Source organism: Pyrus communis, chromosome 2 (genome assembly GCF_963583255.1).
Source record: "Pyrus communis chromosome 2, drPyrComm1.1, whole genome shotgun sequence".
NCBI lineage: Eukaryota > Viridiplantae > Streptophyta > Magnoliopsida > Rosales > Rosaceae > Pyrus > Pyrus communis.
Genome location: NC_084804.1, coordinates 13,082,976 through 13,109,901, shown reverse-complemented (window position 1 = coordinate 13,109,901; position 26,926 = coordinate 13,082,976). Strand labels below are relative to the sequence as shown.

The 26,926-nt window shown below is 37.4% G+C and overlaps 5 protein-coding genes across 5 annotated transcripts; 2 read left to right on the top strand and 3 right to left on the bottom strand.

Moving 5' to 3' along the window:
- Positions 1-1,232: 1,232 nt before the first annotated feature.
- LOC137725947 (oleoyl-acyl carrier protein thioesterase 1, chloroplastic-like) lies at positions 1,233-4,568 on the top strand. The gene is made up of 7 exons (XM_068464792.1): positions 1,233-2,001; positions 2,592-2,725; positions 2,806-2,919; positions 3,442-3,537; positions 3,642-3,729; positions 3,801-3,869; positions 3,976-4,568. Exons 1-7 carry the CDS (start codon positions 1,639-1,641, stop codon positions 4,249-4,251), a joined length of 1,140 nt encoding a protein of 379 aa, XP_068320893.1. The 5' UTR covers positions 1,233-1,638; the 3' UTR covers positions 4,252-4,568.
- Positions 4,569-6,208: 1,640 nt separating this feature from the next.
- Positions 6,209-7,213, top strand: LOC137724790 (uncharacterized). Its single transcript, XM_068463483.1, has one exon. It carries the CDS (start codon positions 6,209-6,211, stop codon positions 7,211-7,213), a length of 1,005 nt encoding a protein of 334 aa, XP_068319584.1.
- Positions 7,214-9,845: 2,632 nt separating this feature from the next.
- On the bottom strand, positions 9,846-12,843 carry LOC137725672 (uncharacterized). Its single transcript, XM_068464441.1, has 6 exons — positions 12,710-12,843; positions 11,535-11,814; positions 11,391-11,442; positions 10,650-10,762; positions 10,331-10,569; positions 9,846-10,071 (listed from the first exon to the last, which is right to left on the bottom strand). The coding sequence occupies exons 2-5, from the start codon at positions 11,772-11,774 to the stop codon at positions 10,339-10,341; spliced, it is 636 nt and encodes a 211-aa protein (XP_068320542.1). The 5' UTR covers positions 11,775-11,814; positions 12,710-12,843; the 3' UTR covers positions 9,846-10,071; positions 10,331-10,338.
- Positions 12,844-14,262: 1,419 nt separating this feature from the next.
- Positions 14,263-16,704, bottom strand: LOC137727040 (uncharacterized). The gene has a single exon (XM_068465984.1). It carries the CDS (start codon positions 16,305-16,307, stop codon positions 14,517-14,519), a length of 1,791 nt encoding a protein of 596 aa, XP_068322085.1. The 5' UTR covers positions 16,308-16,704; the 3' UTR covers positions 14,263-14,516.
- An 892-nt stretch (positions 16,705-17,596) lies between these two features.
- Positions 17,597-21,574, bottom strand: LOC137725937 (RPM1-interacting protein 4-like). The gene is made up of 4 exons (XM_068464783.1): positions 21,267-21,574; positions 18,654-19,160; positions 18,187-18,369; positions 17,597-18,093 (listed from the first exon to the last, which is right to left on the bottom strand). The coding sequence occupies exons 1-4, from the start codon at positions 21,270-21,272 to the stop codon at positions 18,064-18,066; spliced, it is 726 nt and encodes a 241-aa protein (XP_068320884.1). The 5' UTR covers positions 21,273-21,574; the 3' UTR covers positions 17,597-18,063.
- Positions 21,575-26,926: the final 5,352 nt, after the last annotated feature.

Below are 26,926 nucleotides of genomic sequence, written 5' to 3'. Positions count from 1 at the left end.
CATCATGTGCTCGACTGCTTGTGATGACCTATTTTTTCGGTATCTTTATTTGGGTCAACGTTGGACGAGATTGATATGTCACAATAGTGTCCGAAAGAGAATTGAAGGGACCCGAGCTTCAGATTCAAAGACTAATATTTAAGAAGAATGTTTCAAAAGTATGATTTTTTATAGAAATTTTGTTATTTGATATTTAATAATATTGGTATCAAAATTCGTGTTAAGATATGAGGGGAGAGTCTATAGAAAATGCCTTTGCATTTCTCTAAACAACTAAACACAAGACAAGTCACGTGTGATTAATTAATGATTATTCATTCATAAATAATCATTTCGTAGTTATACAATCTAAATATTAATCCCAACTTAATCACATGCATAATTTTCAACAGGTGTGAAGGTTTTATCAAATGCATGAGATGTGGCAGTAATTAAATCATTTATCATAATCAAAACCGATCTTGATTTTGGTAATTTTTCATTGTTATGTGAAAAACAATAATATACTTACGATAAAAGGGAAAAGTATAGTTACTTAGTACTACAGTTTAGTGAAAAGAATAATAAAAAGATATAAACCATAAGAAAACCAATTTCGTGTTAAATTCATTGAAACTACCGGAACATAAAATTTCCAACTAGCAACAAAGAAAGATCCCCAACCAGATTTCACTAACAAAACCGTCACACCAGTAGAGAAGCACTAAACTTTCATCACATAGCCTTGCAAGTAGAAGGGAAAAAAAAAAAATACAAGTGAGAAGGAGATGGGGCGAAAGGGACACATAAAAACACTTTTTCTCTGCCCAAAATTGCATCATGCTTGGCCTTGTAAGTGGGAGAATGCTAGAGAGACTAAATTTATAAATTAAATTTTATAAACCAAATAATGTGGATGTTAATGATTGAATTACTATTTAAGTGTTGATTAACGTGTTTATTTTCTATTGATAACACATCATTTGATTTAAACTTTTGATTTCTTTAGCTTTGTCTATAAATTAGTATGGCCGACCTATTATGATGCTTAACCCAAATTGTCTACCTCTTAAATAGGGAGTTGGGGTAAAATGTCATGATATTCAAATAAAGGAAGATATGTAGCCCAATGTAGGCCCAACTATTAGTAGTGGGCCAGTCAAACCTGTAACAAAGTGTGAAACTCAATTGTGGGGGATATTAGGCCCACAAAATACCCATGTAGGGCCCAGACTATAAACCTTGGGGCCTCCTAATCAGATTACCATAACACGACAAGTCCCCAATGTCGTTCGACCCCAACGACAGTATTCCAAACGTCGGCAGATAAAGCACGACAATCCACGTGCGTGGCTCAAAGTGCGGTCATACTCCACTTGGCCTCCCGTATATCCCAGTCGCCTAAAGCAGTTGGGTTTCCGGATCCAAATCCGGTGGCAATCTCGTAAATTCCTCCAAACCCGGTGGCGTTTCCGCTCTCCGAGGCTCCTCCTCCTCGGTCCTATCGGCCAGAAAAATATTATAAGCAGAAAAAGCGGCTTTTCTAAGTCACACATAAAATCTCTTCTTCTCTGGTTGGCCGCCGGTCTTCTCAACTTCCTGTAAAAAAAAAAAAAACAAAAGAAAAATAAAGAGAGATAAAGTGAGGAGAGAGAGGAAATGTTGAGGCTCTCGACGTACAATGGAGTGGACCGAATTCACGGCGTGGCGGCCCAATGCCGCTTCCTTGGCCCACCCAAGCCCAACCCAATTTTCCCCCGCCGGAAAGACGGCGCCTTTCTTGCCCACTGCGCTGCCTCACCTTCCAAAACGCCGGTTCGCGCCGTCGTATCGGACCGGGGGCCCGGGAGCGTGGCGGGTCGGGTCGAGACGAATACCGGGCCGTTCACCCTTGCGGACCGGCTGAGGCAGGGGAGCATGGCGGAGGACTGGAAGTCCTATAAGGAGTGCTTTATAGTAAGGTGCTATGAGGTCGGGATTAACAAGACTGCCACCGTCGAGACGATTGCCAATCTCTTGCAGGTGTGTTAAGAGTTGGAATTTATGGTTTCGATTCAAATGTGTTTGCTGGGTTTTATTTGAATTTTTGTGGGAAATGTTCGTTCTTTTGGATTCGATTTTTATGGTTTGTAGAAATGTATCGATTTGGTTGATCGGATTTTGTTTGGGGCAAATTTGGGGATTTTTGTTTGGTATATTTGCGATCTCCCCCACATGCATTTATGAAGTGAATTGCATGGTAATGGTCCAATCTACAGTTGGTTGGATTTTCAGCTATCTTTGCAGTCGATTCATCTGAAAGCACACTAAATTATTTCCTTTTTTTCTCACTGGGAAGTGGGAACGTAAAATTTGATTGGGAATGCAAGTTACCAAATTACTGTAATTATCTGATCACTGTAATTTCTGATTTAATTAAGTGATTTTTGTTTTGATTGCTTGAAATCTTAGTTGCCTAGAAGCAAAAATAAGAACATTGTGTGATTATATTCTCTTCCTTAGTTTATTTTTTTTAACTGTATTTCTGGATTAGCTAATTGAGTTTCCGCATTGAGGAAACAATTGGTCTTCTTCTGATGATTTTCATTTTCTGTGATCATTTTGTGATGCAGGAGGTAGGATGCAACCATGCTCAAGCTGTTGGCTTTTCTACTGACGGTTTTGCGACCACAACCACCATGAGAAAAATGCATCTCATTTGGGTTACTGCTCGCATGCATATTGAAATCTACAAATATCCAGCTTGGTGGGTGTTCTCTAGATTACAGTTCGGGTTTTGATTTGTAATCCGGAATGTGAAACTTAAAATGTGGGTTCGTGGTACAGGAGTGATGTCGTTGAAATAGAAACGTGGTGCCAAGGGGAAGGGAGAATTGGCACTAGGCGTGATTGGATACTCAAGGACTATGCCACCGGTGAAGTCATTGGAAGAGCGACGAGGTGCGTATTCTTTTTATTTTTGCTGTTCCAAGCTTTTTAGACATTCATGAAAACACTGATATTTTGTCATGCAACATTGAATTTACGTTGGAGAACATGTTATTGTATTGAACCAACTTCCGTATTCTCATTAATATTACGTTTGAGTCTGGCATCTCTCTAAGAACCAGTAAGCATGTACATGCGGCAGGTCTTTGAACTGTAAAATTATTATCTTCTTGATGCTCTGAAAGGTACCCAATTTCTTTTTGTGCACTGATGCCCGTTGGGCATGACGACATTTTAATTTGGCTGCATGACTATTAGCACTGCAATCTTTGCTCATATTTTTTCTTTGCCTTTTCCTTTCTCTCATTTTTGATAAATCAATCATCCATTTTGAAGATTGCATGTGAAGAAGTTGTTGAATGTTTTCTGCAATTCTAATTTATTGTTGTTGGATTGTTCTAGCAATTCTCAGTTTATGTGAGCCTATTCTGAGATATATTCTAAAAATTGGCCATATGTACTGCATGTTTACAGCAAGTGGGTGATGATGAACCAAGACACTAGGCGACTTGTGAAAGTCACCGATGATGTTAGGGAAGAGCATTTAGTTTTTGCTCCACGGGAACTGAGGTAAATGGTCCTTTTTTTCATTTTGTATGACTTCATCGCTTCTATATGATAAAGTTATCCCTCATGCACAATCTGCTGATTGCTTTCGTCTCTTGGGATGATAGATTAGCATTTCCAGAGCCTAACAATAGTAGCTTGAAGAAAATTGCCAAACTTGAAGATCCTGCTCAGTATTCTACACTGGGACTTGTGGTTAGTATATCTTCATTCATTTAGGTTGTCAAATTTATTCAGTAATCTCAGTATGCTTTTTAATTTCGCAGCCAAGGAGAGCAGATCTCGACATGAACCAGCATGTTAATAATGTCGCCTATATCGGATGGGTTCTAGAGGTTGGCATCTATGTCTGTTTCATTCATATGTTTGTTTTTGTGGTGTTCTATGGCCATAGGTTATCGTTGGTTTCATAAGAGATGTTTTCAATTTTATCTTTTGCAGAGCATGCCTCAAGAACTCATCGATAGCCATGAACTGCAAACAATCACCTTAGATTACAGGCGGGAGTGTCAACAGGATGACATAGTCGATTCCCTTACTAGCGTTGAACCTTTAGACGATGCTCCAGCTCTTTCAGGTAACGGAACAAATGGATCCCCTACTGCAACAGAAGATGATAAGGACTACCGTCAGTATTTGCATCTACTAAGATTAGCAGGCGATGGTTCAGAAATAAACCGGGGACGAACTATCTGGAGAGAAAAACCTGCAAGATGAGGAAGTAATCTTATCCCTTGGTTTGGCCGGTTTTAGGGTTGATTTTTGTTTCTGTTTTCCTTTGTTTTTGTCCATTGTATGAGAGGGGTTTTTTTTCCTAGTTGATGTCATCTGTCAGATTTTCGTTTTCAGTTTATTTCTTTCCAGTTGTCCTCTTCCAAATGCAATTATTTCCTGCACTGATGTGAAATGTAAGGTCCGGATTTTAGTTGCAAATGTAATACCTATGTTCCAATTGCCATCGTTTGTGATTCTTGCTGGTTTCCTTTTGGACTGGTGAAAGCTTCAAAGATAACAGCCTACCGTTTTGTTATTCATCGTTGGCTTATAACTTTAATGAAACGCGAGTTCGATATTAAGGGTTCAACGAATTATGAGTTCGATATTAAGGGAACGATGTTATTGAGACTTCAAAAAAGTCATTGTTCTCTTGTATATTTTTTTTCAGTGCGGATGACTTTCGATTGGATTAATTTTTATTCTGTTACACTAAAGGGAGTTGAACTGTCACAAGGAATAAACCTATCATTTCAAGCAGAAAATCATGGACCTTTAAATTAGGTGTGTAGATAGCACACCCTTAAATTATGACCCTACTCTTCCTCACGGATTAGGAACTTGAAAATAGGTTTAATTCATGAAACTCTACTTTCATGTTTGACAAGTGCATTAATGGAATAGTTTTTCATATTTTTTATAACAAATAATATTATTTCCATTAAAGAGGTGAAGGAGTGGGCACAATGAGTTAGCAATAATGTGGTTCAAATTCGTCTTTGACAATAATTGAACCTAAGACCTCTCACTTACCAGTAAATAATAATACTACAAGACCGTAGTACTAAGTGACGGGACAGTTTTTCATCTTACATGCGTTTCAAACTCCTATGAAGAGAAGTTGAAACTCTTATCCCCTTTGTACCCTCGTTACTTATTATTACTTTGTCTTTAAATATTCATTGAAAATGACTAAAATGACGATAAATCAAATATCAATTCGAACCGATGAAAATAAAATATGAACGACATAATTCAATATCGACGATATAGTGATAAAAGACAATGACATGAGATATATATGCTAAAAATAAACTCAATCAATGAATTGATCCAAAATCAACTATCAACGATATAGCTAACACAAAATGATTAGAAATTAAATCTCAATTGTTGAACTTATCAGAATGAAATTGACGACATAATTGAGATTTGAAAAAATGATCATTTTGACCAATTTCTCATCTTGCACAAACCAGCATGAAGATAGTATTATCTTATACCCAGTCACTAGGAATATAGATGGAAAGTCCATTCCCAAAGACTCATTCCAAATGTTTAGGAATTCAATTTTTTTTTTTTAACAGACGATATTGTTTACACTAAGGGGAAATGGATGGGCTAGTAACAATGTGATTCAAATTCACATTTGGTGAGAATCGAACCTAAGACCTCTCACTTACAAATAAAAAGAAATATCATTAGACCGTAATGCTAAGTGGCTTCAAATTTAAAATGCATAAAATGCTACTTCTCTCCTTAATATAGTAAAGTTGTATCAATTCCAGAACCATCCATCAAACGTCAAACTTAAATGCTGCTTTAGATTCAGAAAGCCTTATCGGCACGAAACCATGAAAATCCATGGCCATTTAAGCTTATCAATGAAGTTACCATTTGCTCCTACCTGTTACCAACAAATCAACCTAATTCCAAACCAACAGTAGAAACCCTCACCAAACTTGACTGGGCCTGCACATTTAAAACACTGCAGTCCCACTCAACTAACTCATTCCAAAACGACCAAAATCTCCATGCAGACCCTACTCAATGCCATTACCGAAACAGAGTACACAAATTAATTAAAAGATTCTCTCACTCTCACTCTCTAACTCCCTCTTGCAGAGTGCCACTATTAATAGCGGGAGATCTCTACGCAGACTTCTCATGCAAAATAACTATGGAGAACAAAAGGGTGTTGCTTGTTTTCATTGTCTTTGTAGGGTTTCTTGTGAGTTCTGAAGGGATGACCAGTACTAGTGAGAAGGAAAAGAAATTAGAGGAGGTCTATGATGCCAAAAATTATGGGGGATACGGTGGATATGGAGGATATGGGGGGCCATTTGGAGGCTATGGTGGCCCTTATGGAGGATATGATGGAGGATATGGCGGCCCATATGGAGGATATGGAGGTGGGGTGCTGCCATTGATTCCATTGATTAGGAGTTTGCTTCCATTGCCATTTCCTGGTATACCTGGGCTGGGACGATTGGGGTTCGGTTTCCCTGGGATACTTTCAGAAGATCAGGGTGGGAAAGGATATGATAATTACCGTAGAGGTTATTATGGCGGGAAGGGAGATGATAATTACCCTGGAAGTGATTATGACGGGAAGGGAGATGATCCTTACCCTAGAGGTTGCTATGGCAGCCGGAAAGGAGATGATCCTTACCCTAGAGGTGGCTATGGCGGCCGGAAAGGAGATGATCGTCACCCTAGAGGTGATTATGGCGGGAAGGGAGATGATCGGAACCTTAGAGGTGATCATGGCGGAAAAGATGACAATGGTGGTAAGGGAGATGATAGTGATCACGGAGGCAAAGGAGAACGCTCCAAAGATGATCATGGTGAAAAGGAACATTCCGAAGATGATCATGGCGGAAAAGGAGACCGTTCCGAAGATGATAACGGGAAGAAAGGTGACCATTCTAAAGAACATAACGGTAAGAAAGGAGACCGTTCGAAAGATGACCAACGTGGGAAAGAAGATCGTTCTAAAGACGATCGAGATGAAAGAGGAGATCATCATAAAGATGACCAACGTAGAAAAGGAGACCGTCCTAAAGATGACCACGGTGGGAAGGGAGACAACCCCAAGTATGATTATGGTAGGAAAGGAGGCATTCCAAAATATGATGACGGCGGGAAAGGCGTTGGTGGAGCTGGCGGTGGTGGCTATCCATAGTCGCTCACCCTACCACACTACGCTTTGACAGGCTCATTGAATTGAGGCCTTATTAACTATAGAAATAATCATGAGCCTAAGAACGTTGTAAACTCAAATTATACGTAATGTTATGGTCTTATTGTATAAATAAACGTGCTTCAATTATCACTGCTCTCTCTCTCTTTAATTTGTTTATGTTTTAAGCCATTTTTCTTTTACTTTTTTTTACACGATAATATGCATTGTAAATTATTATAATTTATGAAGACGGAATTTAAACTTGAGTGAGCAAGTTCATTGCCCTTAACGGGCCAACCTATAATATCTCTGCAAAGATATTATTCCGTTGCCGGTCCCGAAATTCTCTCCGCCTTGAAATAAAAGCCATTGTAGCGAATGAATGAGCTCTATTTCTTATCTTGTCTTCAACAAAAAGTTACTACTTAAACTATTAAAGTATTGTCAATAATTTTGTCAAAACATCTACTCTATAAGTTTCGATACGTATGAGTGTAGGGTCACATCTAGGGTACATAAGATATCGAAAATCCGAATAATAAGGGATCTTTAACATTTTATACCACTGTCGTAAAAAAACTCTAAGCCACAAGAACAATCACGACCGGATTCTATTTAAATGGTTTTCTTTTAAATTATTATTATTGAGGTAAAGGGAAGGGTTTTCAAACCAGGGACACATTGATGAAAACTCATCAACATCATGTTCACTGAGATACAGAACCACATATTAACTTAGAGATGGTAAAGTTTGAACATTAAGCTTGAAAAAGTCTCTAAACTTTCAATATAACTTGAATTTTATTTTTTTATTTCCAAGAATTCATATAAAACAAATTCAAGATTGAAATTTTTGTTTTATTTTGAATTGAATTTGTTAAAGTTTCAAAGATACATACAAAATGGTTCAACTGCCCCTCAAGAGGTGCGGAGTTTTATCCTAAAATACCTCATTGAAATTAGAAATAGGAGTATTATATAAATCATAATTTGTTTTACTAAATTCTTGACGTGAAATTTCCAGCAAAAATTAAATACAAAAGTTCTAACAACAAAGAAGAAAAATTGATTTGTGTTGTAGACATAATTTACTGAACAATTTTATAGATGACATAACGGGGGTGGTCGGCGGCATAGAGAGAGAGAAGATAGAAATATGTAATTATAAGGTGTGTTATTCCACTGATTATGTCTTTATTTATAATACTAGGGAAAGTAAATTCTTACCTCAATAGGAAGATTACAACTCTAAGACTATCTCCAAGAAATTTACCTATCTATAGTACTAGAAAATAATAGCTCAGATATGATAGGATTTATACGATAACATTCTTAAATAAATAGTATTGTAACAATACGTAGTAAAATAAAGTTACTTTATAAAATAAAAGGCAGTTTTCTGGGTTCAAATCTTTTTCCTGAATTAATGATTTTACATAAAATTTATTATGCTCCTGAAACAGTCCATAAAAGGGTTTACCTTTTGTACCTATAAATTTAGGGCAAGTCAAAAGATGAGAAGGATTGACTATACATCTATGATCTATCCTCCATGTTAATGGGATACCTTAAATATCTTATACCAAAATTCATGTTAGAGTGGTATTTCTCTTTTTTATAAGAGAGATTGAACGAATTATCGTCAAATACGAATTTGAACTACATTATTATTAGTTTATTGTGAAGCTAAGTTCACCTCTTCCCTCTAGATAATACCATTTATTCAAAAAAAAAAAAAAAATCCATATTGGACCCACTTCTTTATTTATTCGTTTGGTGTTAGTAAACAAAGAATTCAAAGTCAATTGGAAATGCTACAAGAAAAAATTTTCAGTAAATTTTCTTAACGAATATAAAGACGAGTTTGCGGTGGAATAGGAATGGTCAATGGAGGCACATTAATACTCCGTATGTATCACCATCATCATCACAAGAACAAAGATCACCACTCACGACCATATTAACACTCCATATACACCGCCATCATCATCACAAAAACAAACTTCACCACTCACGATCACAATTAACACATATCTCGTTGGCTTTATCACCATCTTCACCTAGGAGTCCCCATTTTTGCTAACGAAAAGTCGAAACGCCTTGTAATCTTTGACCACTTTTGTGCTTCAATATAATTACCAAGAATAAGCACTATCGCTTGTTACTCGACAGCTTGACTGAACCAAGCCTCCACAATTTCAAAATCTCCTTGTTGAACAACCTGTTCTCCCTAGTCAGAATAGAGGGGTAAATTCCTTCCCATAGAACCATACTTGAGAATTTCCGACCTCATACGGCTCAGCAGTCAGCAGTCAAATTCTTTCGTTGTACTATTTATCAATGGTATTCATATGACTTGAGTCTATATACCTTTCAAAAAAGATGCTAGTTAGATGCTTAACACCGGTATAATCAATTGGTTTCTTCCTTCCGTCCGCTCTCCTCTTAAGCTGTGAATTTCAGTAGAGATCCGCAGAGGCTTATAGTTCAATTGGTTGAAACATACCGCCTCATAACGATAACCGAAGGTTCGAGCCCTACTAAGCCAACCACGCCCTTCTTCTCTGCACCCAATACAGGGCGGTCGGATCCTCACCCAACCATAAACCATACGTGTAAAATAAAGCACCAGTTCATCACTAAGAACTTGGGCCATTCATTGCTCATCCAAAAGCTAATTGCATTACAAGCAGCATAAAGCTAAAATTAAGGTGCCTGATTTCATAAAGAAGTTACAAATACCCACTAATCATAACATCTTTTTTGATACAAACCATTTGAGTATGAAAATTCAATTCTGCAGGCATGCCAATTCAATTCCCCAATCCTCACTCCCTCAAAAACCACCTTTCATAACCCTGCCACAACCAAGACCATGTATAAGTACTTGATGACGAGCAAAACACGAAATTGTATAACCATGAGGAAATGTAAATTTCTTATGACTATTAGAGAATTGGCAATCCAATATCTAGTTAGTGCGATTTGTAACCTTTGCATCATAATAACCGATATAGAGAGGCACATTGCGAACAGAAGTACACAAGTGAGCAAACATAATATTAGCTCCATGAATGAACAAATAGTTATAGGAATAGGACAGCCGAGCGAACTTACATCACCAATCAACAGGTCGTAGGGAGGAATACCCTAATCAGTTCTTTCATAGTTACTTTTCTCCTACAGGTAGGGCATTTGCCCTGCGCACCTATTGCAGCTTTAATGCAAGCCTTACAGAAAATGTGGCCACATTTTGTTGACATCTCCTCAACTAAAGGAGCCATGCAAATGGGACAGGTAAAGGTGGGCTCCTTTGGTGGTGGTGGTGGTGGAGGCGGCTGTGTAACATTCTGTTTCTGCAAATAAAATATTTGAAGTATCACATACATGCACAACAAATGAATGCAATGCCCTTAAGTCAAAAGCTTACAATTACCGTGGAGGTGGAGTTGCTATTGCTTTCCAGATTTATGTAAAAATCACAATTAATAATTGTTTGGTTTGGTCCAACTCTTCTGCGCTTGTTCTGAGTGACCCTAGCCGTCCGTTCTGCAATGATCACAGAGAAATGGAGAGACGCATAAAGATCAATGAAAATAATTACAAATTGTGACCAACATTAGACCTTGATTACCCTACAAACACATATCCTACTAGTAATATGGAGCACCTACAATTCGCCACTGACAAGCTCAAACTCAAAGGTGAGTAGATTTCCTAATCTCCCCTTCTTTTTTAGAACAATAAACAAAGAAACAAAGACGACAACATCTGACAGCTTGTACAGGGTTGTCCCGGACAACTTTCAAGACTCTGAAACTTATATTACAAACATCTTATCCTACTAAGAAAACGCTTAAAAAAAGAAAAGAGATAACACATTATTCTGACATTATCTCCCTAATTTATCTCATAGGTTGCCCAACACCAAATTTTTATCATTGATGCAGCAAAAACAGAAGCGAGAGGAAAATCCAAAGGAGAATATTCAAATTGTCTAATAATCTCCTGAACTTAGACAGAATGGAACAAGAATCAAGTAAAAAATAAAATAACAAAAACATAATCTTCACCATGAAGTAACAAAGAGACAGCAGATCACACAAAAGAACACATAAATGCCTAAAAGTTCTGCCGTAACAAATAACAAGTTTACATTACAATGTAACAAAATTACCTGATTCCACATCAACAACAGTCCTCCGGTTCCTTCTGGAATTGTTTTTAGCCTGACATAAAATATCACAACATTTTCTTCAATACACTTAAGTGGATGGAGAAATTCACAATAAAAGAATGTGTAAAATTAATATAAGCATGCCTCAGCAAAAGCCGTGGGGCTGGATTCAATAACATCATCATCAATAGCCTCAACATCAATCGTATTAGGTGGTATGGGCTGAACTTGCAAAGTCGCTTGATTATTCTGAGGCACTGACTGAGTTGAAGTTCCCTCCTGTTCCCGACTGTCACCAGGTGGGGCACTATTGAGGTCCAAGTTCAACTCATTCTTTCTTCGCCGCCCTCTTGCATGTGGCGCCCTGGCCCCCCGAGTGCTCATGTTATATTAAATCTTGTATCCAAGTTGAAGATTTTAAAACCTACAGTTTTTTTTTTAGAAATGAAGTAATCTTATTCAAATACATGATTCACTTTGTCGGAAATCAAATGAAGAATTATAAAACAGAAGAAACAATAACAACATACTTCAGTATTTTCAAACCAAAGCAATAAAGGACATGACACTATGCTCTATCAGCCCATTTCCTTTCCTACAATTTTCATATCAAACAAGCCGACAATAAACTCTGCTGAACCATGCCAACGAATGATAAAACAAAAGTTTGATTATGATTCACTGTTTAACTTCGTTAACCTACCAAAAAGACTAGTGCTTCAGTTGCATGCCTCAAACCAGCACGACTAACCAAACTCTCACTACAATGTATTCAGTTCTAAAAGACCTCGGCCAAAGAATCTAGAATCGAAAACCCTAGTGGCAAAACACAGTATGGAAATTGACCGTAACCTGAATGAATTGGAAATCCTAATTGCAATCACACATTTCATCCAACTCTGTGACCAAAAAGTGATCACATTTTCACAACAAACAAGGGGCCTTCTACTAAAGCAGAAATCAAATCATAATCCATCAAGAAAATTGATCATTTGCAACTGAAATTTTCAATTTCCACTTAAAAGTCCCAATTTTTGAGCACCTAACGGCTCAAAAATTGCCGACCCAGGGCTAAAATTTCCGACTTCCATCAAAATCAATTTTTTTTCTAATCCCCAAACAACACGAGATAAGAACGATACAAGCATAAAAAACCATAAAATCGCAGTAAAAATAAATAATAAATTCGCAGAAAGAAACCCTAGGAAATTAAGAGGCACACCAGAATCGAGATTCCACAACGAGAAATTGAGAATCTAACCTCCGACTTCTGGAAAGCGAACGGCTTTGATAATTCGAAAATAAATTGAAAATCGTACCTTCGATCAGAGATTTTTGAGAAGGGAGGGAGCTACCACCGTCTGCCCCGAGGCCCCGGGTCTGCAAGCAAATATATAAGAAAATTTTGAAAAAAAAAAAAAAAAGAAAAAGAAAGAAAGTTTATTATATTTTATTATTATTTTCCGCTTTATAATACGAGATATTTATTATTTAATTAAATTATATTAGAATTTATATGGAGAGAAATATAATTTCGCTCCGCCTTCCTTCCTTCCCTGTGCGACGTTTTTAGTGGACACGGACTTTCGGTCTCAGCGACGAGCTGGTCGGTGACGCACGCAACCTGTCCACGTCGCGTTGTCTACGTCCGAGGTGATGAACTTATCTCCCCCATACTAAAATGACCACTTTGCCCTCCTTGTGCCTTGCACGTGACTTTTAGTTTACGGGGTTGTCATTCAAATTTTGTGTGCAAAATATACTAATTAATTGACCTAACTTGCAGGATTCGGTACAATATATATTTAATATAATAATTATTTTTAATCCTTCCCGCTCATACTAAGATTAGACAATGTTCTTGAAAATTATGGCTGATTCCAAGTACATAAGCAGTGATTTCAGATCCAAAGATTAAACGTACTTTAGCTACTTTGCATAAGGTAAAGTTTGTTTTTTGAGGGTGATAGTGAAAAAGTTGACAGATAAGTTACCCTTACTGCCACAATGCCACTCTATAGAAAACATGAGATTTTCACCTCATATAACTTCCCGTTCAATTCTTTTAAAGTCATTAGATCATTTTCTTCGTTCAAGAATCTCTGGGCTCTTCTATTTCCTTTTTATTTACTTCATGAAAGTATAGGAATCAAATTCCCAACTTGCATTAGCTTGAAAATGAGATATTTTAATGAAAAATGCTAAGAGGACATTCTCAAACTTTCTGTCACGTTACATTTTAACTTCAATTTTTGTGTCAACATCATAAAATATTGTGCCAAAAACATGAGATGACATAGTTCAAGAAGAGTCACAATTTTAAAAGAACCCCTTTAACATTTCTCTATTTTAATTTGTTTTAATCCATGAGAACAGATTTTGAACTTGTATGTGACGGATAAGCATATGATGCACTTGTCAACCAACTTGCCTTCATCAACAAATTTGTCCAAGTAATTGACGGCCGTTGACGGATGGTAACAGTTTCAAATTGGATGGACCAAATTGATGCAACTGAACATAATAAGTGGAATTTCTATAAAACTACCTTCGCCTACAAAATATTTTCTAGCTCTTAAAAAGGTCAAGCAAGTCTACCAAATACTTCAAAGCAACACAAATCCACCTCAAATCCTAAATTCAACAGCATTGCAATCAGTGTCATTTTAAAACGAAAAATGATTTTCACACATTTTTTTAGTCTCTTACAGGCTTCTAATTGATCATGTCCCATTAATTACTTTTATATTTTATTCAATGATTATAAATAAAGAAGATCGTGTGGAAAGACAAAAAGGGTGTAAAAATCAGTTTTAGGGTTACAAAGGAAACTTTGAGCTCATATAGGTTACAGGTTGAGAATAGGCGCCAGAGAAATTGATTACTAACCAGAAAAAAATCTCAGTTTATATATGAAAGAAAGAACATGTTACAACAGCAGTAAATAAGAAGATTTATTCAAGAAAAACGAAGAAAAAACGAGAAAAAGACAATTACATACCTCTTGGTACAGATGAACTAAAAGCATACGAAATATCAGTCATCTAAAACATGACCCAAATTTTTGCTCAAAGACTGAAAAAGTAGCTAAAAGTGTGTTGAGTTAGGCGTTTTCCTTGCAAAGTTCTACATCACAGCTTCTGTCAGCCTCACCATGAAGCTATTCATCTTAGCCGCCTCCAGAACAATCCACGAGGACTCAAACAACTCATGGAAGAACTCTGCGCCAATCTCCTGAGCTGCGTTTCTGAACGCGATTCCAAATGCGTTTCCTTGAACCGCTCCAAGTCTAGGCTTCCCACAAACCCCAACTATCAACACCTTTTTAGGCTCTTGTGCCAAGCATGCACAAACCAGAGGCTTCATTCGAGCTCCCTTCTCTCTCAGACCGTCCATCAGAAAATAACAGAATTTCGTCAATGCCTGAGGGTACCCCAGCAATTTTGCATCCAACGAGTCTTCAAGTTTCACCCACCGAAATTTACTTCCACTTCTTATGCAGCCTCTCTTGGTTATTGCCATGCTTCCTTGCCTTAGAATTGCTCGCTGGATCTTTATTGCTTGTTGCATTCCTCCTTTCAACTTATCGAGATTGTTCATTGACAATGCATCATAAGCCATTCCAAACTCCTTGGAAGCACAAGAACCATCTGATGTCACATATGATTCAAGCAGCGCTGTAACTCCATACACCACATCTGCTGCAGATACCCTTGATCTGTAACCATGGAGCCGCAGAAAGCTTCTGTAGTAGAAATCAGTGAGTCCATATTCGGGTAAAAACCGTTCAAACTCCTCTTTCATCAGCTGTTTCACTTCTGTATCCATGTACCTATATTTCTGCTGGCAATCCACAAGCGAAAATCCCATCCTTGCAAGAAGAAGCTTGAGCTTCTTCATCCCATTGTCACTCCACGTCTTCAATTTAGTAGCAATGTACGAAGAACAAAGCATAGAATCAAATAAATTCCACTCCTGCAACAACATTAGCCTAGGCTCATCTTCGTATGTAATTCTAGACGCCTGGGGCACGCGAATCTTCGTGCCATCTTTGAGAGTCACATTAGTCACTGCCTCCAAATTCCCGGAACTGTTAATGTACTGCTCAAGCTCCATCACCGCAGCTTGGTACCTCTCATCTGTTAACCTCTCGTGCAAAAACTGATCCGTTAACGAAACGCAAGCCAACCAAAGCAACTCATTTGTGTTCTTCCTCAAAGAATGTGACAAATCATACATCAAACACCCTGAAGGCTTACCATGAAAAGTACCCAAATGATAATATTTCCTCTTCAGGTCCCGAAAGAGCTTAACTGGGTCGTTCTCCCGATCCACCCTTCTTCGCTTTCTCGACCCGTCTCCATTTCCTTCTTCCTCCTCACTCTGGCTGTCATCTCCGTCACTGTCGCTATCCGATTCGAGGTCAAATTCATCATCACTATTCAAATCACTCGCATTTGCCAAAGCCGACACATCCTCAATGTCATACGCCAAATCAGCCTGCCTCTCATCATCCAAAGTATAAAGCACAACCACACGATCATTCTGGTCGCTCAGATTATGCAAATGAATCGGACGATGGCTGTCAACCACGAAAACACGAGCCTTGGGAGACAAATTGAGTAGCTTCTTCAGGTCCCGGTGGCAGCCCCAATTGATCAAAAGTATGGAAACCGGGTTTTCGGACGAAGAACACAGATCCGGGCCTGCATACTTGTGAATCTCCTGAAACGACGAGACCGGATAGCACGCGTATCGGATCGAATCGGACTCCAGGACGTGGAAGATGATTTTGAGGGCACAGAGTGAGTCCGCATCTGAAGTCGATGGGAATATCAGAAGAGGAGATTGAGACGACGCCGTTGCGGACTCACGGAGCCTCCGGTAGAAGGACTCCACAGTCGTCTCTCTCACCATGACTTTATAGGGTTTGAACTCAATTGGGCATAGAGATTTCAATGTTTCTAAAGCAAAAATCGAAGCTTTCCTATAAATCCCAGTTCAGCGAAACCCTAATTTCAGCTATTTTGATACTACAGCTCAATTGGGTTCGCAGATTTTGGTGCGGGAATGTGTAAATGTAGAAATTGAAGTGAAAAATGAAGGGGTTTTTTCTGCGTGAAAAGAACTGGAAGTTCTGAGTCAAAGTGAAGTACCTGAGATTTGCAAGGATTCGAACACAGCAATCGGTTCCCTGTATTCGATTCAGCTATGGCGGACTGGCAATCCGAAATTTAGAAAGAGAGAGACAGAGAGGGGGGATTTGAGATTTTAGGTTTCAATTTTCAAACATCTAATCTAATATTTTCGTTTGAGTGTTTTAACGTACTTTTTTCAGCGAAATTTGAAGTTTTGAAACGCGCGGCGAAATTTTGGCGCTCGATTGGGTTTTTTGGTTTGGAACTTTGGTCTGTGGGGCGAGAATTGTAAGTGAGCACCCGCAGGGTGGACTACCATTATTTGTACGGTGAGTGAGGATTGATTATTTACTATTAACCCTCATTTTTCTGCCTTGTCTTTTTTTTTGTTTAGACACTAAGGGACTGTATTCAATTGGAATTTTGAAGGATTTTAATTATTTTAATGCATTCAGGGTATTCAATCAGGATTTTAATTGATTATCTGAAATTCAATGGGAATTCAATCATGATTTTAAGATAGTTTATTAAAATTCTTAAAAATCTGAATGTATTCAATTAGAATTTTAAAGAAGTTTATAATATTTCAGGTGTATTCAATTAGAATTAGAATTTAAAGAATTTGGAAAAGTTGAGGAATTAGAGGGAATTGGAGAGATTTTGTAACAAATCTCACATCTTCTCATGAGATTTCGAGGAAATTGAATCAAAATTTTATATAGAATCTCTACAAATCAGTTAAACTCCATAAAAATCCATGAATTTATAAATCCATTAAAATCTCTCAAATTTCCAATTGAATACACCGTCCTAAATTGCAATAATGTAATGATATTAGTAGGGAACAATCGTGCATAATTCTCCATTCAAATTTTTGGGAGGACATGTCATTTTATTGCGGTCAGAAGTAGGATAGAATGCCTTTAATCTTTCCGAGTCCCACTAGACATTAGTTACGCTCTACGGAGTGTAAGATACCTTAAGCTTAAAAGAAATCAAATTATGATTCGGTTGAATTTTTGTAGAGGGGTTTTTAAAATGATGACCTACAAAGTTGAAAGTCAAAATCATTCCGCAACATTACAGAATGAGAAGGAGAGGTGAGAAAATAGACCGCGAGGGTGCGAGCATCGTTTAGTGTTTATCTCTACCTCTGGTGTCAAAACGAAGGCAACATATATTCCCACAAGAGAATGCATCCCAAAAGAACAAGACAAATATTGCCGGACATTATATATTGAAATAGGATCAAAGAATCTGGTTTTTTCCAGCCAATAATGGTTGTTAAATTGGTAACTCAATGGCACAATAAAACACATAAACAAAGAAGACAAAAAAGAAGAAGAAGAAGAAAGATTTCCAATCAGAATGGAACGAAAGCTTTATTAATACAAAAATAACACACAACCTTAGACAGATAAAAATGGATGCATTTTATAGAAGGTACTTCTCCCTCGTGGACTCAGAGCCCTTAAGATATTTACAGGTCCAAACACCTTTTAATTTACCCACAAATTCCGAGATACGATTCAATCTCATTTTCTGCTCCATGGAAAGCAGCAACTCTGCAAAATTTGAGTCCAAAAAAGAAAACGAAATGAGACATGAAAAACGGTGTTCGTATGAAAATGTGAGTGATATGGTGATTAATGACAAACCTTGGCACTGTCATTGGAACCCTGCTTTCTTGCATCTTGGTAAGACGGCTGAGAAGGAGTCCCTGGTACTTTTCCCGCCCGCTCCTCCCGCACTTTGTTGAATATGTGAGTGAAACCATCAGCTGATGCCGGGTCATTTTCATCCCACTCGCCAAATTTCGGAACAGCAGCACCTTTCTCAGGCTGCCACATAAAACAGAAAACATACTCAAGAGCAAGACTTGACAAAGATATTGTATCACTATAAAACTACCTTCTTTATAAGTTAACTACAGGACCAATAATTTCGAAAACAATGGTTTTTACCTAGCAAAACTTTTTCGAATGATGCTTGATCATCAGTAAATTAAGTTTTTGAGACCATATCTTTTTACTGTAATTACAATAAAGATGGAAAAATAGACAACAGTTTGACAAGTTTATGATGGTATAACAATATAATAATGGATATGAGGAAGAAAATTTACACTTTCATCGCGAGGTTTGAGGCGGGACCTTCCAGGAGTGCCATGGCTAGTTTCATATGAAGCCTTTCCTTCCCAGGAGGGTGAATTTCGTCCTGTGACCCTCGCATTGCGATGGAGAGGTGAACGCTCAACACTGTTCTCAGACCCAGCACTTGGTCGTGCAGGCCTTTGATGGGTATCCCCAGAACTAACTCCACGGCCTCTGTAAGGTTGATGTGCTGATTCACCAGAATTTCTGCGCTGGGCTGGGGAGTTGGCAAATCTTAGGTCATTATCCTCCCTGCTTCTTCTCCGTTCATGAACTGGTTTTTCAGGTTCTGGTCTAACTTTTGGAGGAGAAGATGCAGATATGTCAGAAAGGATGTCCGGGTTCTCTTGGGGGTCATTTGGATTAATCATCTTTCCACCGACACCAGTTCGATCCTTACGGGCCTTATCAAAATAGGCTGTGTAAGGAACACTTTCTTCGCCTTCCCAATTGCCAAACTTTGGTACATGTGAACGTTGCTGCCACATTAAGAAAATACCATCAGGCCTACTATTTTCATCAATCAATACATTTCAGTACATCAAGTAGCATTATATGAAGTATATAAGACCTCGTCTATAAACAGGGTCATTGAATGGGTAAGTTAAAGTAGGCAGATGAAACCACTGAACAGAAACAAGGACCAAATTTTCAAATATGAATTGGACAAGTATGACAGGCAGTTCAACGTGATCACAACTTGATCTCACTTAACCACATTGCAACAAACTTTCAAATACACACAGTTAGAACAGATCAGGGAAGAAAAGGACATTCAAAATCTAATGCAACTCCCTAAACCTTCTCAGAGCAACGCGAAAGAGATAGTTCTTCAACAAGCTCTGCTTGCATTCAAACAATGAGGTAACAGATGGTGACCTCACCTTTGTCAGGTGAGACAGTTATGCATTTTCTCAAAGGCATGTTCTTCCCTGAACGTGTTTCTGTTTCTACCATGAGCGCCCTAAAGTGAGAGAGGGAAATGACTGGACGATTAAATGCCCATGGAAAATATTCAAATGAACACACGCCATATGGTATACCAGATGACACATCCCAATATACCACCTCTACGATTATCCAATTGCCCACACGATTGTTTGGTTTAGACTGCATACCTGTGCCTTTCTAGTTTCTAATCAAAAGCCAATCAATCCAATGCAACATCCTAGTTTAAGTTTTTAACAGCATATACTGACATCAAACCCAAATTCCTTTAAAATCCGTGGTATTATAAGACTATCTTGGCACAACCAATATCAAGCCATTAATTCCAGTTCTCCTTAATTGCAACAAATGAAGGATAACTCATCCAACCTTGTCACTCAACACTATCGATTTGGAGAAGCTGTAAAATGCACCGAACACTAGTGAACAATGATATCTCTCTTCACACTAAGTAAAACACTGTATATTCATTTTCACTGAGAAGCCAAAGAATTTCAATTCATACAAGAAAGTTGATAAAGAGAGATAAATTTCAGCTTCCTCCAATCAACTCGTTCAGAAAGAGAGAGCTAAAGAGAAACAGCTTTCCGGACTCACCTACTAGTACAAAAAAATACCAAGTTATAAACTTATAATACATAAAAAAATGTCAACCCATTGATTTCATTTCTCTAGAAATGGAAATTATCCAACATTCTCACTTTGTGCCCCAACAGTATCTGTTGGAGATACCTTAAAATTCATCGAAACAAATGAACAAAGATTTCTCCACCACATAATAAACAATGTAGACTCAGAGAATTTCAAGTGTGATTATGCAAACAAGAAGGAAGGGGGAGAGAAATTTGTCTAAGAACATATTATCAAACATCTAACACATACAGGTTTTCAATTACCTACTAGCACTAAAAATTTCAAATAAGATACCATAAAACATCAGCCTCATCAAAAGATTATCCATCCAAAATTTCAGCAAAAGTATCAACTTCCAAGAATCAAAACACTGGAGCCATATGCATCAGTGTTTAAGCATAATGCAACATCAACTGGACTACACTAGACCGCTCAACCCCATTCCAATCTTCTCCTTTGCGACCCTCAAAACAAGAACTCGGCAACCCAAACTCAGTACAACTATTACGCAAATTAACAAAAGCTAGGGCTCCAGTTCGCCCAAGCACAATTTTTTCAATGCGAATTCAACCACATGGGCAAAAAAAAAAAAAAAAAAAATGCAAGAATTCTTCTTCTTTTTCGATGTAATTATTGAACATATATCATATACACAAGCTGAAATATAGATTAAAAGGAATGATAAAAGGCACTCTGATTGAGCAACCTAAAGTAAATTCCCCAATAACAGATCCCAGATCAATACTACATCAAAGTTTGCAACTTTACATGTCAACAAGATTTCACATCAAACATGATTGCTCATCAGAAAATAAATTAGTAAACTTACAATCCCAATTCAATATTTTCCATTCCAATTTCCAAAATTAGAAGACAAAATCACATAAAGCTCATATTTTTCTGAATTTCCATAAATTCTCTTCTTTATTTCCACAAGCAAACAGAATATTCATATATTCAAAAAAATAAAGCACAAAAAAACCCATAGAAACTTGTGAACTTACTGCCATTTTTCTGTCCACCAGATTTAGAAAAAACCCAGGAAAGTAATGTCAGAGTAGAATCTCCTGGACCAAAACCCACCACAAATACGCAACCACAGTAGCTCCTCCACGAAACCCTTCTACGAACCACCAAGAGAGAGAGCAATTATTTTAGAGAGAGAGAGAGAGAGAGAGGGTGTGGAGAGAGAAAGGAGAGAGTTATAAAGGGGTTTATCAACCATTGACGGACTCTACCCGTCATGTTTGACCTTTCTCTCTATTTAAAAGTCCTGCTTCTCCGTTCAAACATCTCTCTCGGCGAGTTAAGACTGTCTATGTGCGATAATGCTAGTGGTTGATAATATGCTCTCTTTTTTATTAATTAATTTATCCCCTGTATAATTCAATTTTTTCATCACTTGTTTTCTAATTTTCTTTTTCTTACAAATTATAATGCTACATTTTCCACTCATCAAATTTTGATAGTAGGATAGGATACGTTTTAAGGTTCTCTCATTCAAGTTGTGTTAGCGAGAATCATTCATGCACACATAATTGATTGTGAGGTTTTTCTTTAAAATAAGCAACATTAAAATGATAAAATAGTAATTTACTCACTTTCATTTAAAATTTAGCATGCCTTTATCAATTTGAAGTAATTTTAAGTTGTGCTAGTGAGGGTCGGTCATGTATGAATTATAAAAAAGAAGTATATAGATATGACTTTTTAAACACTGTTGATGCATAGTAGTTCTTGAAATTGGTTTTTCAGTATGTTATGTGTTTTGCTACTCTTTAAAGCAAAGCTACCAATAACAGCTCATGCGTATCTGATTGTTTTAAGTTATTGTTCATGATTAGTACAGGGATTAGCAAAACTAATCATACGAAAATGATGTAGTTACAAGTTCTTGATGCAATGTGACCTTAGCATGATTATTATTTATTTATTTTTGTACGTATGTGCTTTATGATTGTCTTTTTCTATCGATGTGTTTTATTGGGATTGTCTTGTTTTTATTAGGGATTTTAATTGTGTTCATTTGGGGTTAAACATGATTAGTTTTAGTGGCGGCTTACTTTAAATTGTAATTTGAGGAAACCTCATCTGAAATACGGCTGTGTTCGCCTGTCGATTTATGTGGAAACATTTTCTCATGACTCCTTCTTTTGTCTTCTTCTCAATTTTTTGGGTTTAATTTCTTTTAAAAAGTCGTATTGTAATTAGATAAGAATTTTTAATGCTAGCTTATAATTTTCTTGATTTGGTTTACACTATAATTACTCTTTTGTTTGTGTCTTTTTTTCTAAAAATTAAAATTGCTCCACCAAGAGTCTGACTACATTGAATTTTAAGATAAATAAAATATCTTTACAAGTAGTATTGTTGAGAGTCTGAATTTCATATTATAGAAATACAGTTTATACACGAACGTTTAATAATCTTGAGATTCTTTAACCATTATCAACTAGTTTGAATTGAATTTGCACATTCTAGTATATGGTGTGTCAGAACTAACTATTTATGTGTTCAACTGAATTGTCCATTACTCTCGCATCACACAATATTTGTTGCCCTTGATGGTTAATCTCACATTGGAGCAATTAAAGCCTTAGAGCAACTCCACCCTCCCAATTGCTAGGGGGATTGGGGGGATGATTTGATCCACCAAAACCAACAGAATGAGCTCCAGCCTTATGCCCAATCACCCAGGCTATAGTGAAAACCAAAAGGGCCGACTGCTCAATCGGGCCACAATCGCCCATCGAACTAGCTAAGGTAGTCGGACGTCAGGGTGATGTCACAACGTTATAATTCTTTATGCCAGACTTATGCGCTTCACGCGCACGTGGGCACGAGTCGTCTGACAAAAATCTAGGCGGTGGGCCCTTTACAACAGTCTGGATTTCTCATATTGACAGTCCTTTGTTATCCTGATTTTTATCGAAATTAAACATAATATGATGTTTTTTAATATAATTTTTTAATGCCAAATGTCTGGACAATTCATTTAGGGCTTGAGATACGCTCATCTAATTACTGTTCACCAAAAAAAAAAAAAAAAAAGGCAATTACTCAATAGCACGAACTATTATTGCCCTAAAGGGTGGAGTTGCTCTTTCATATGTGTTGCTTGTGATGGTGAATTTCATCCTAAACCCTCAACATGGGAGTATGATTTTCTCCCCTCCTAATCTCTCTCCTATTCCCTCCCCTTCTACTTGATCAGTTACGGTTAAGTCACATTAACATCTTATTTTGATTTTTTTTTTTTTTATAAGGATAATAAGACAAAAAACAATGTGTAAGAGGAGAGAAGAAAAGGGATGAGAATAAGAGGAGAGAGAATCTTACTACCTAAACGTGAGATGGATTAGCTTTAAATTAGGGGATGCATATTTTATTTTAATCCCATAGAAAGTTCTTCCACAGATAAAGTCCATAAACTGTGAGTGGTAGCTGGGGCTTGGCAGACATTGAAAAAAAATAATAAATAAATAAATATATATATATATATATATATATATATATATATATATATATATAAAATACAAACTTAACTATTGATACTCCAAAATAAACGGTTAAATTGTATCTTATGTTTTGCTTATCAACTATAAATGGTGTCAAATTTGCTTCCATGGGCAATAAATTAGGTAGGGTTATGAACTTATGCATCTTCTAGAAAGGCCAATTTGTCAACTAATTAAGTTTTAATTTAATTAACAATTGGGTTATTAAACAAAATGAAAAGCATAAATAAAGCCTTTATTCAAAACTCAACTTTTCATAAACAAATGCCCTAGTTGACATGAGGAAATCTGGTTCAAATCTTGAAAGAACACAAGCTTTATAGAGGAAAAAAAAGTATTCTAGGTCTGATTGAGATAAATTTTTGTGCAAGGGCTTATTTGTTTGTTACATCACGACATGAGTCCGTTTAAAATACAAAGAGGATTCATGTTTTTTGGTTCATTAAAATAGGCCAGAGTAAGATTCGAATACATGAAACTTATTTTGTGGGTACATTTTGAATGGATATGTAAGAAGACATAAAAGCCTGTACCTAAAAATCTCTCATATGTATGACTTACAATTAAGAGCATACTGTGAATTTAAAGATGGATTCACCTTTGAATCCGCAATAGTGGTTCAAGCTAATCGTGGGCTTCAAAACAACACAAGCTATGTAATGTATTTAATACTTTAGCTCAGTTAAATTAAGTTTGCTGACTTGACCGTCGGAATGTTTCAACCAACACTGTACCTATACATCAGTCACACCCTGAATTATATGTCATCTTTGAATTGTAAATTACTAAAGTAATTTAGATTCACGTTGATATTTTTGCTTCTTAGCTAGCTTCGCATAAATGACCAACTACATAACAAATGGTGCATCTTTTGTATGATTGTAGTGGCTTTTTGCATAAAGAATCATAGTCTTTTGGGATAACGACCAGATTGTATTCCCATCTAATTGCATAATCTTTCCCACTAATCTTTCATCAACTTTTCTTTATCTCATCTCATCTCATCACTTTTATAAAGTTTGTATTAAATAAAAAGCCCTCATTAGTTTCACTAATCTTCCGCTTTAACTTTATTCATACACTTAATAGAAAGAAAAAAAACTTGGTGTTTGTATGGGATTGTTTTATACATACAGGTTTAAGGTGAGTGTTGTAATAATATTGTACATGTACAAGGAACAATGTGAGATATCATCGTTTCATAGTCAAAGTTTGGTCTTATTCAAAAGTTTTTGTATTATGCACCAGAGCATAATGTGTAACGGAGTTTTAAATTGTTAGATGTTTTGGATTCTTTGATAAAATGAAAACAGGAATGACAATATGATTTTGATACCTTCAATTCTTCAGTAAATATCATGCACTCAAGCATGATAAAACTTTACCTTATTCAAAGAATACAAATATGACTCGTTTGAAAGTCCTTTTAAAATAAGTGAAAGTGCTTTTAAAAAAAAAAAACGTTTTTTGGGTTCTAAAAGCACTTCAAGTGTTTTTCTAGAATTCATCCAAAAAGTAAAGTGGATTGTAACATCCCGTCCCGGCAATATCGAAACGTACGTGCGAAATGACCATTTTACCCCTAGTTCGTTTTGTTATGTTGTTTGGTTGGTTGTGTGGTGTTGGCATGTGTTGGGCCACACACACACACACTGTCCCTATCTCTCTCCCTCTGTCTTCTCCCTGTCTCTCCCGTGTTCTCTTTCCTTTCCCTTTCCAAACACAAACGTACGGACACACACACAACTCACTCAAATCGTCACAGATCGAAGGAACCAAGACCACATTCGAACTCGTGAGGCTCGTGCGAGTGCAGCCATACCATTTTCAGGTGAGAACCTTAACGTTTTCACGTCGATTCGAGAAGCTCCGATTTGAGTACTATTCATGCAAGATTAATCTAGCTCGTTTTTGGGATTTTGAAGCTCATAGATGTCTTAGTGAGGTCCCAAGGAGCATCGGAGTAGCTCGTTGGACGAAATTGGACGTCGGAATCGTGATATTCGAAGTTGGCCGGTTTTTGAGTTTTGAGACAGGTATGATCTCGTAATTTTTAGGCTTTAAAAGTGGTTTATCATTGTTCTACTAGTTCTAGGCTTCAATTTGGTTCAAGAAACGTGAAAAATGGTTGAGAATCGAGTGAGAAAACACGAATTGCAGGTTTTCCAGTTTCCGGCGCCGGCGACGTCGCCGGAGAAGGTGACGGAATATTCCGTCAAGTCTGACGGAATATTCCTGACGCCGTTAACGGAATCTGTCAAAACTGACGGAATATTCCTAACGGCGTCAGTTGACGCCGTCAGCGTGCCAGACACGTGCCTGCGCGTGGCCGGCGCGTGTGGCCGTGCCTTGGCCGGCGCGTGGGGGCGCGTGCGGCGGTGGAAAATTTTTCTAAAAATTTGGTTGTGATCCTGAGGTTGTGTAGAGCACGTTGGTATATTCAATTGTCCAATTTGAGCAATGTATGAGAAGTTATTACGAGAAGTTGGTTATGTGCTTTAAAATTTACGTTTCTGTAGTTGTTTCGCATATAGGTGATACGTATCCCGAGGACGAGCGTGGTCACTCGAGACAGGGGGGCTACGACCCTTCCACATACCAGTGATTGGGCTTTTGGTTTTCCGTATATACCTATATACTATATTTTCCCAGAAATTGAATAAATGTTTATTAGTTTATGCCATGCATTACATTATCGTCATTCATGCATCGTTGGTTATGTTAGTAGTTGCATATACATATACATATGCATATATGGTGTTGTGGACGCACAGGTAAGTGCCAGGTAAGTGGTATTCATGTTTATATTCAGTAGCAGTTTGAGATGCTTAGAGAGCTCATAACCTGCACCCCCCATGTTAGTGCTCCCGCCCAGAGTAGGGCACAGTCCTTCACGTGATGTTCACCTCCCGCACCACACGTTCAGCTTGGATCCAAGTTAGGTGCACAGTCCTGTCGTACATACCACATTAGGTGGTTCCGACTCGTAGGTGACCCGCGATTATTCGCACAGTCTTCATGTGATCGTAGCACTAGAGCGTATATATATGTTACACCCAGGCCTGTCGTACAGACCACTTTAGGTGGTTCCGACTCGTGGGCAGGTTCAGTTATTGATTTTGAGATTTGAGCTCTAGATGCAGCCG

Coding starts and splice junctions, on each gene's coding strand:
- LOC137725947 (XM_068464792.1), top strand. CDS start 1,639: ATGTTGAGGCTCTCGACGTACAATGGAGTGGACCGAATTCACGGCGTG. Junction 2,726..2,805: donor ATCTACAAATATCCAGCTTG/GTGGGTGTTCTC, acceptor TTCGTGGTACAG/GAGTGATGTCGTTGAAATAG. Junction 2,920..3,441: donor GTCATTGGAAGAGCGACGAG/GTGCGTATTCTT, acceptor GCATGTTTACAG/CAAGTGGGTGATGATGAACC.
- LOC137725672 (XM_068464441.1), bottom strand. CDS start 11,774: ATGAGCACTCGGGGGGCCAGGGCGCCACATGCAAGAGGGCGGCGAAGA. Junction 11,443..11,534: donor GCCCCACGGCTTTTGCTGAG/GCATGCTTATAT, acceptor ATTTTATGTCAG/GCTAAAAACAATTCCAGAAG. Junction 10,570..10,649: donor ATAGCAACTCCACCTCCACG/GTAATTGTAAGC, acceptor TTTTATTTGCAG/AAACAGAATGTTACACAGCC.
- LOC137725937 (XM_068464783.1), bottom strand. Junction 18,370..18,653: donor TCAAACCTCGCGATGAAAGT/GTAAATTTTCTT, acceptor TTTATGTGGCAG/CCTGAGAAAGGTGCTGCTGT. Junction 18,094..18,186: donor GTTCCAATGACAGTGCCAAG/GTTTGTCATTAA, acceptor CAAATTTTGCAG/AGTTGCTGCTTTCCATGGAG.
- LOC137724790 (XM_068463483.1), top strand. CDS start 6,209: ATGGAGAACAAAAGGGTGTTGCTTGTTTTCATTGTCTTTGTAGGGTTT.
- LOC137727040 (XM_068465984.1), bottom strand. CDS start 16,307: ATGGTGAGAGAGACGACTGTGGAGTCCTTCTACCGGAGGCTCCGTGAG.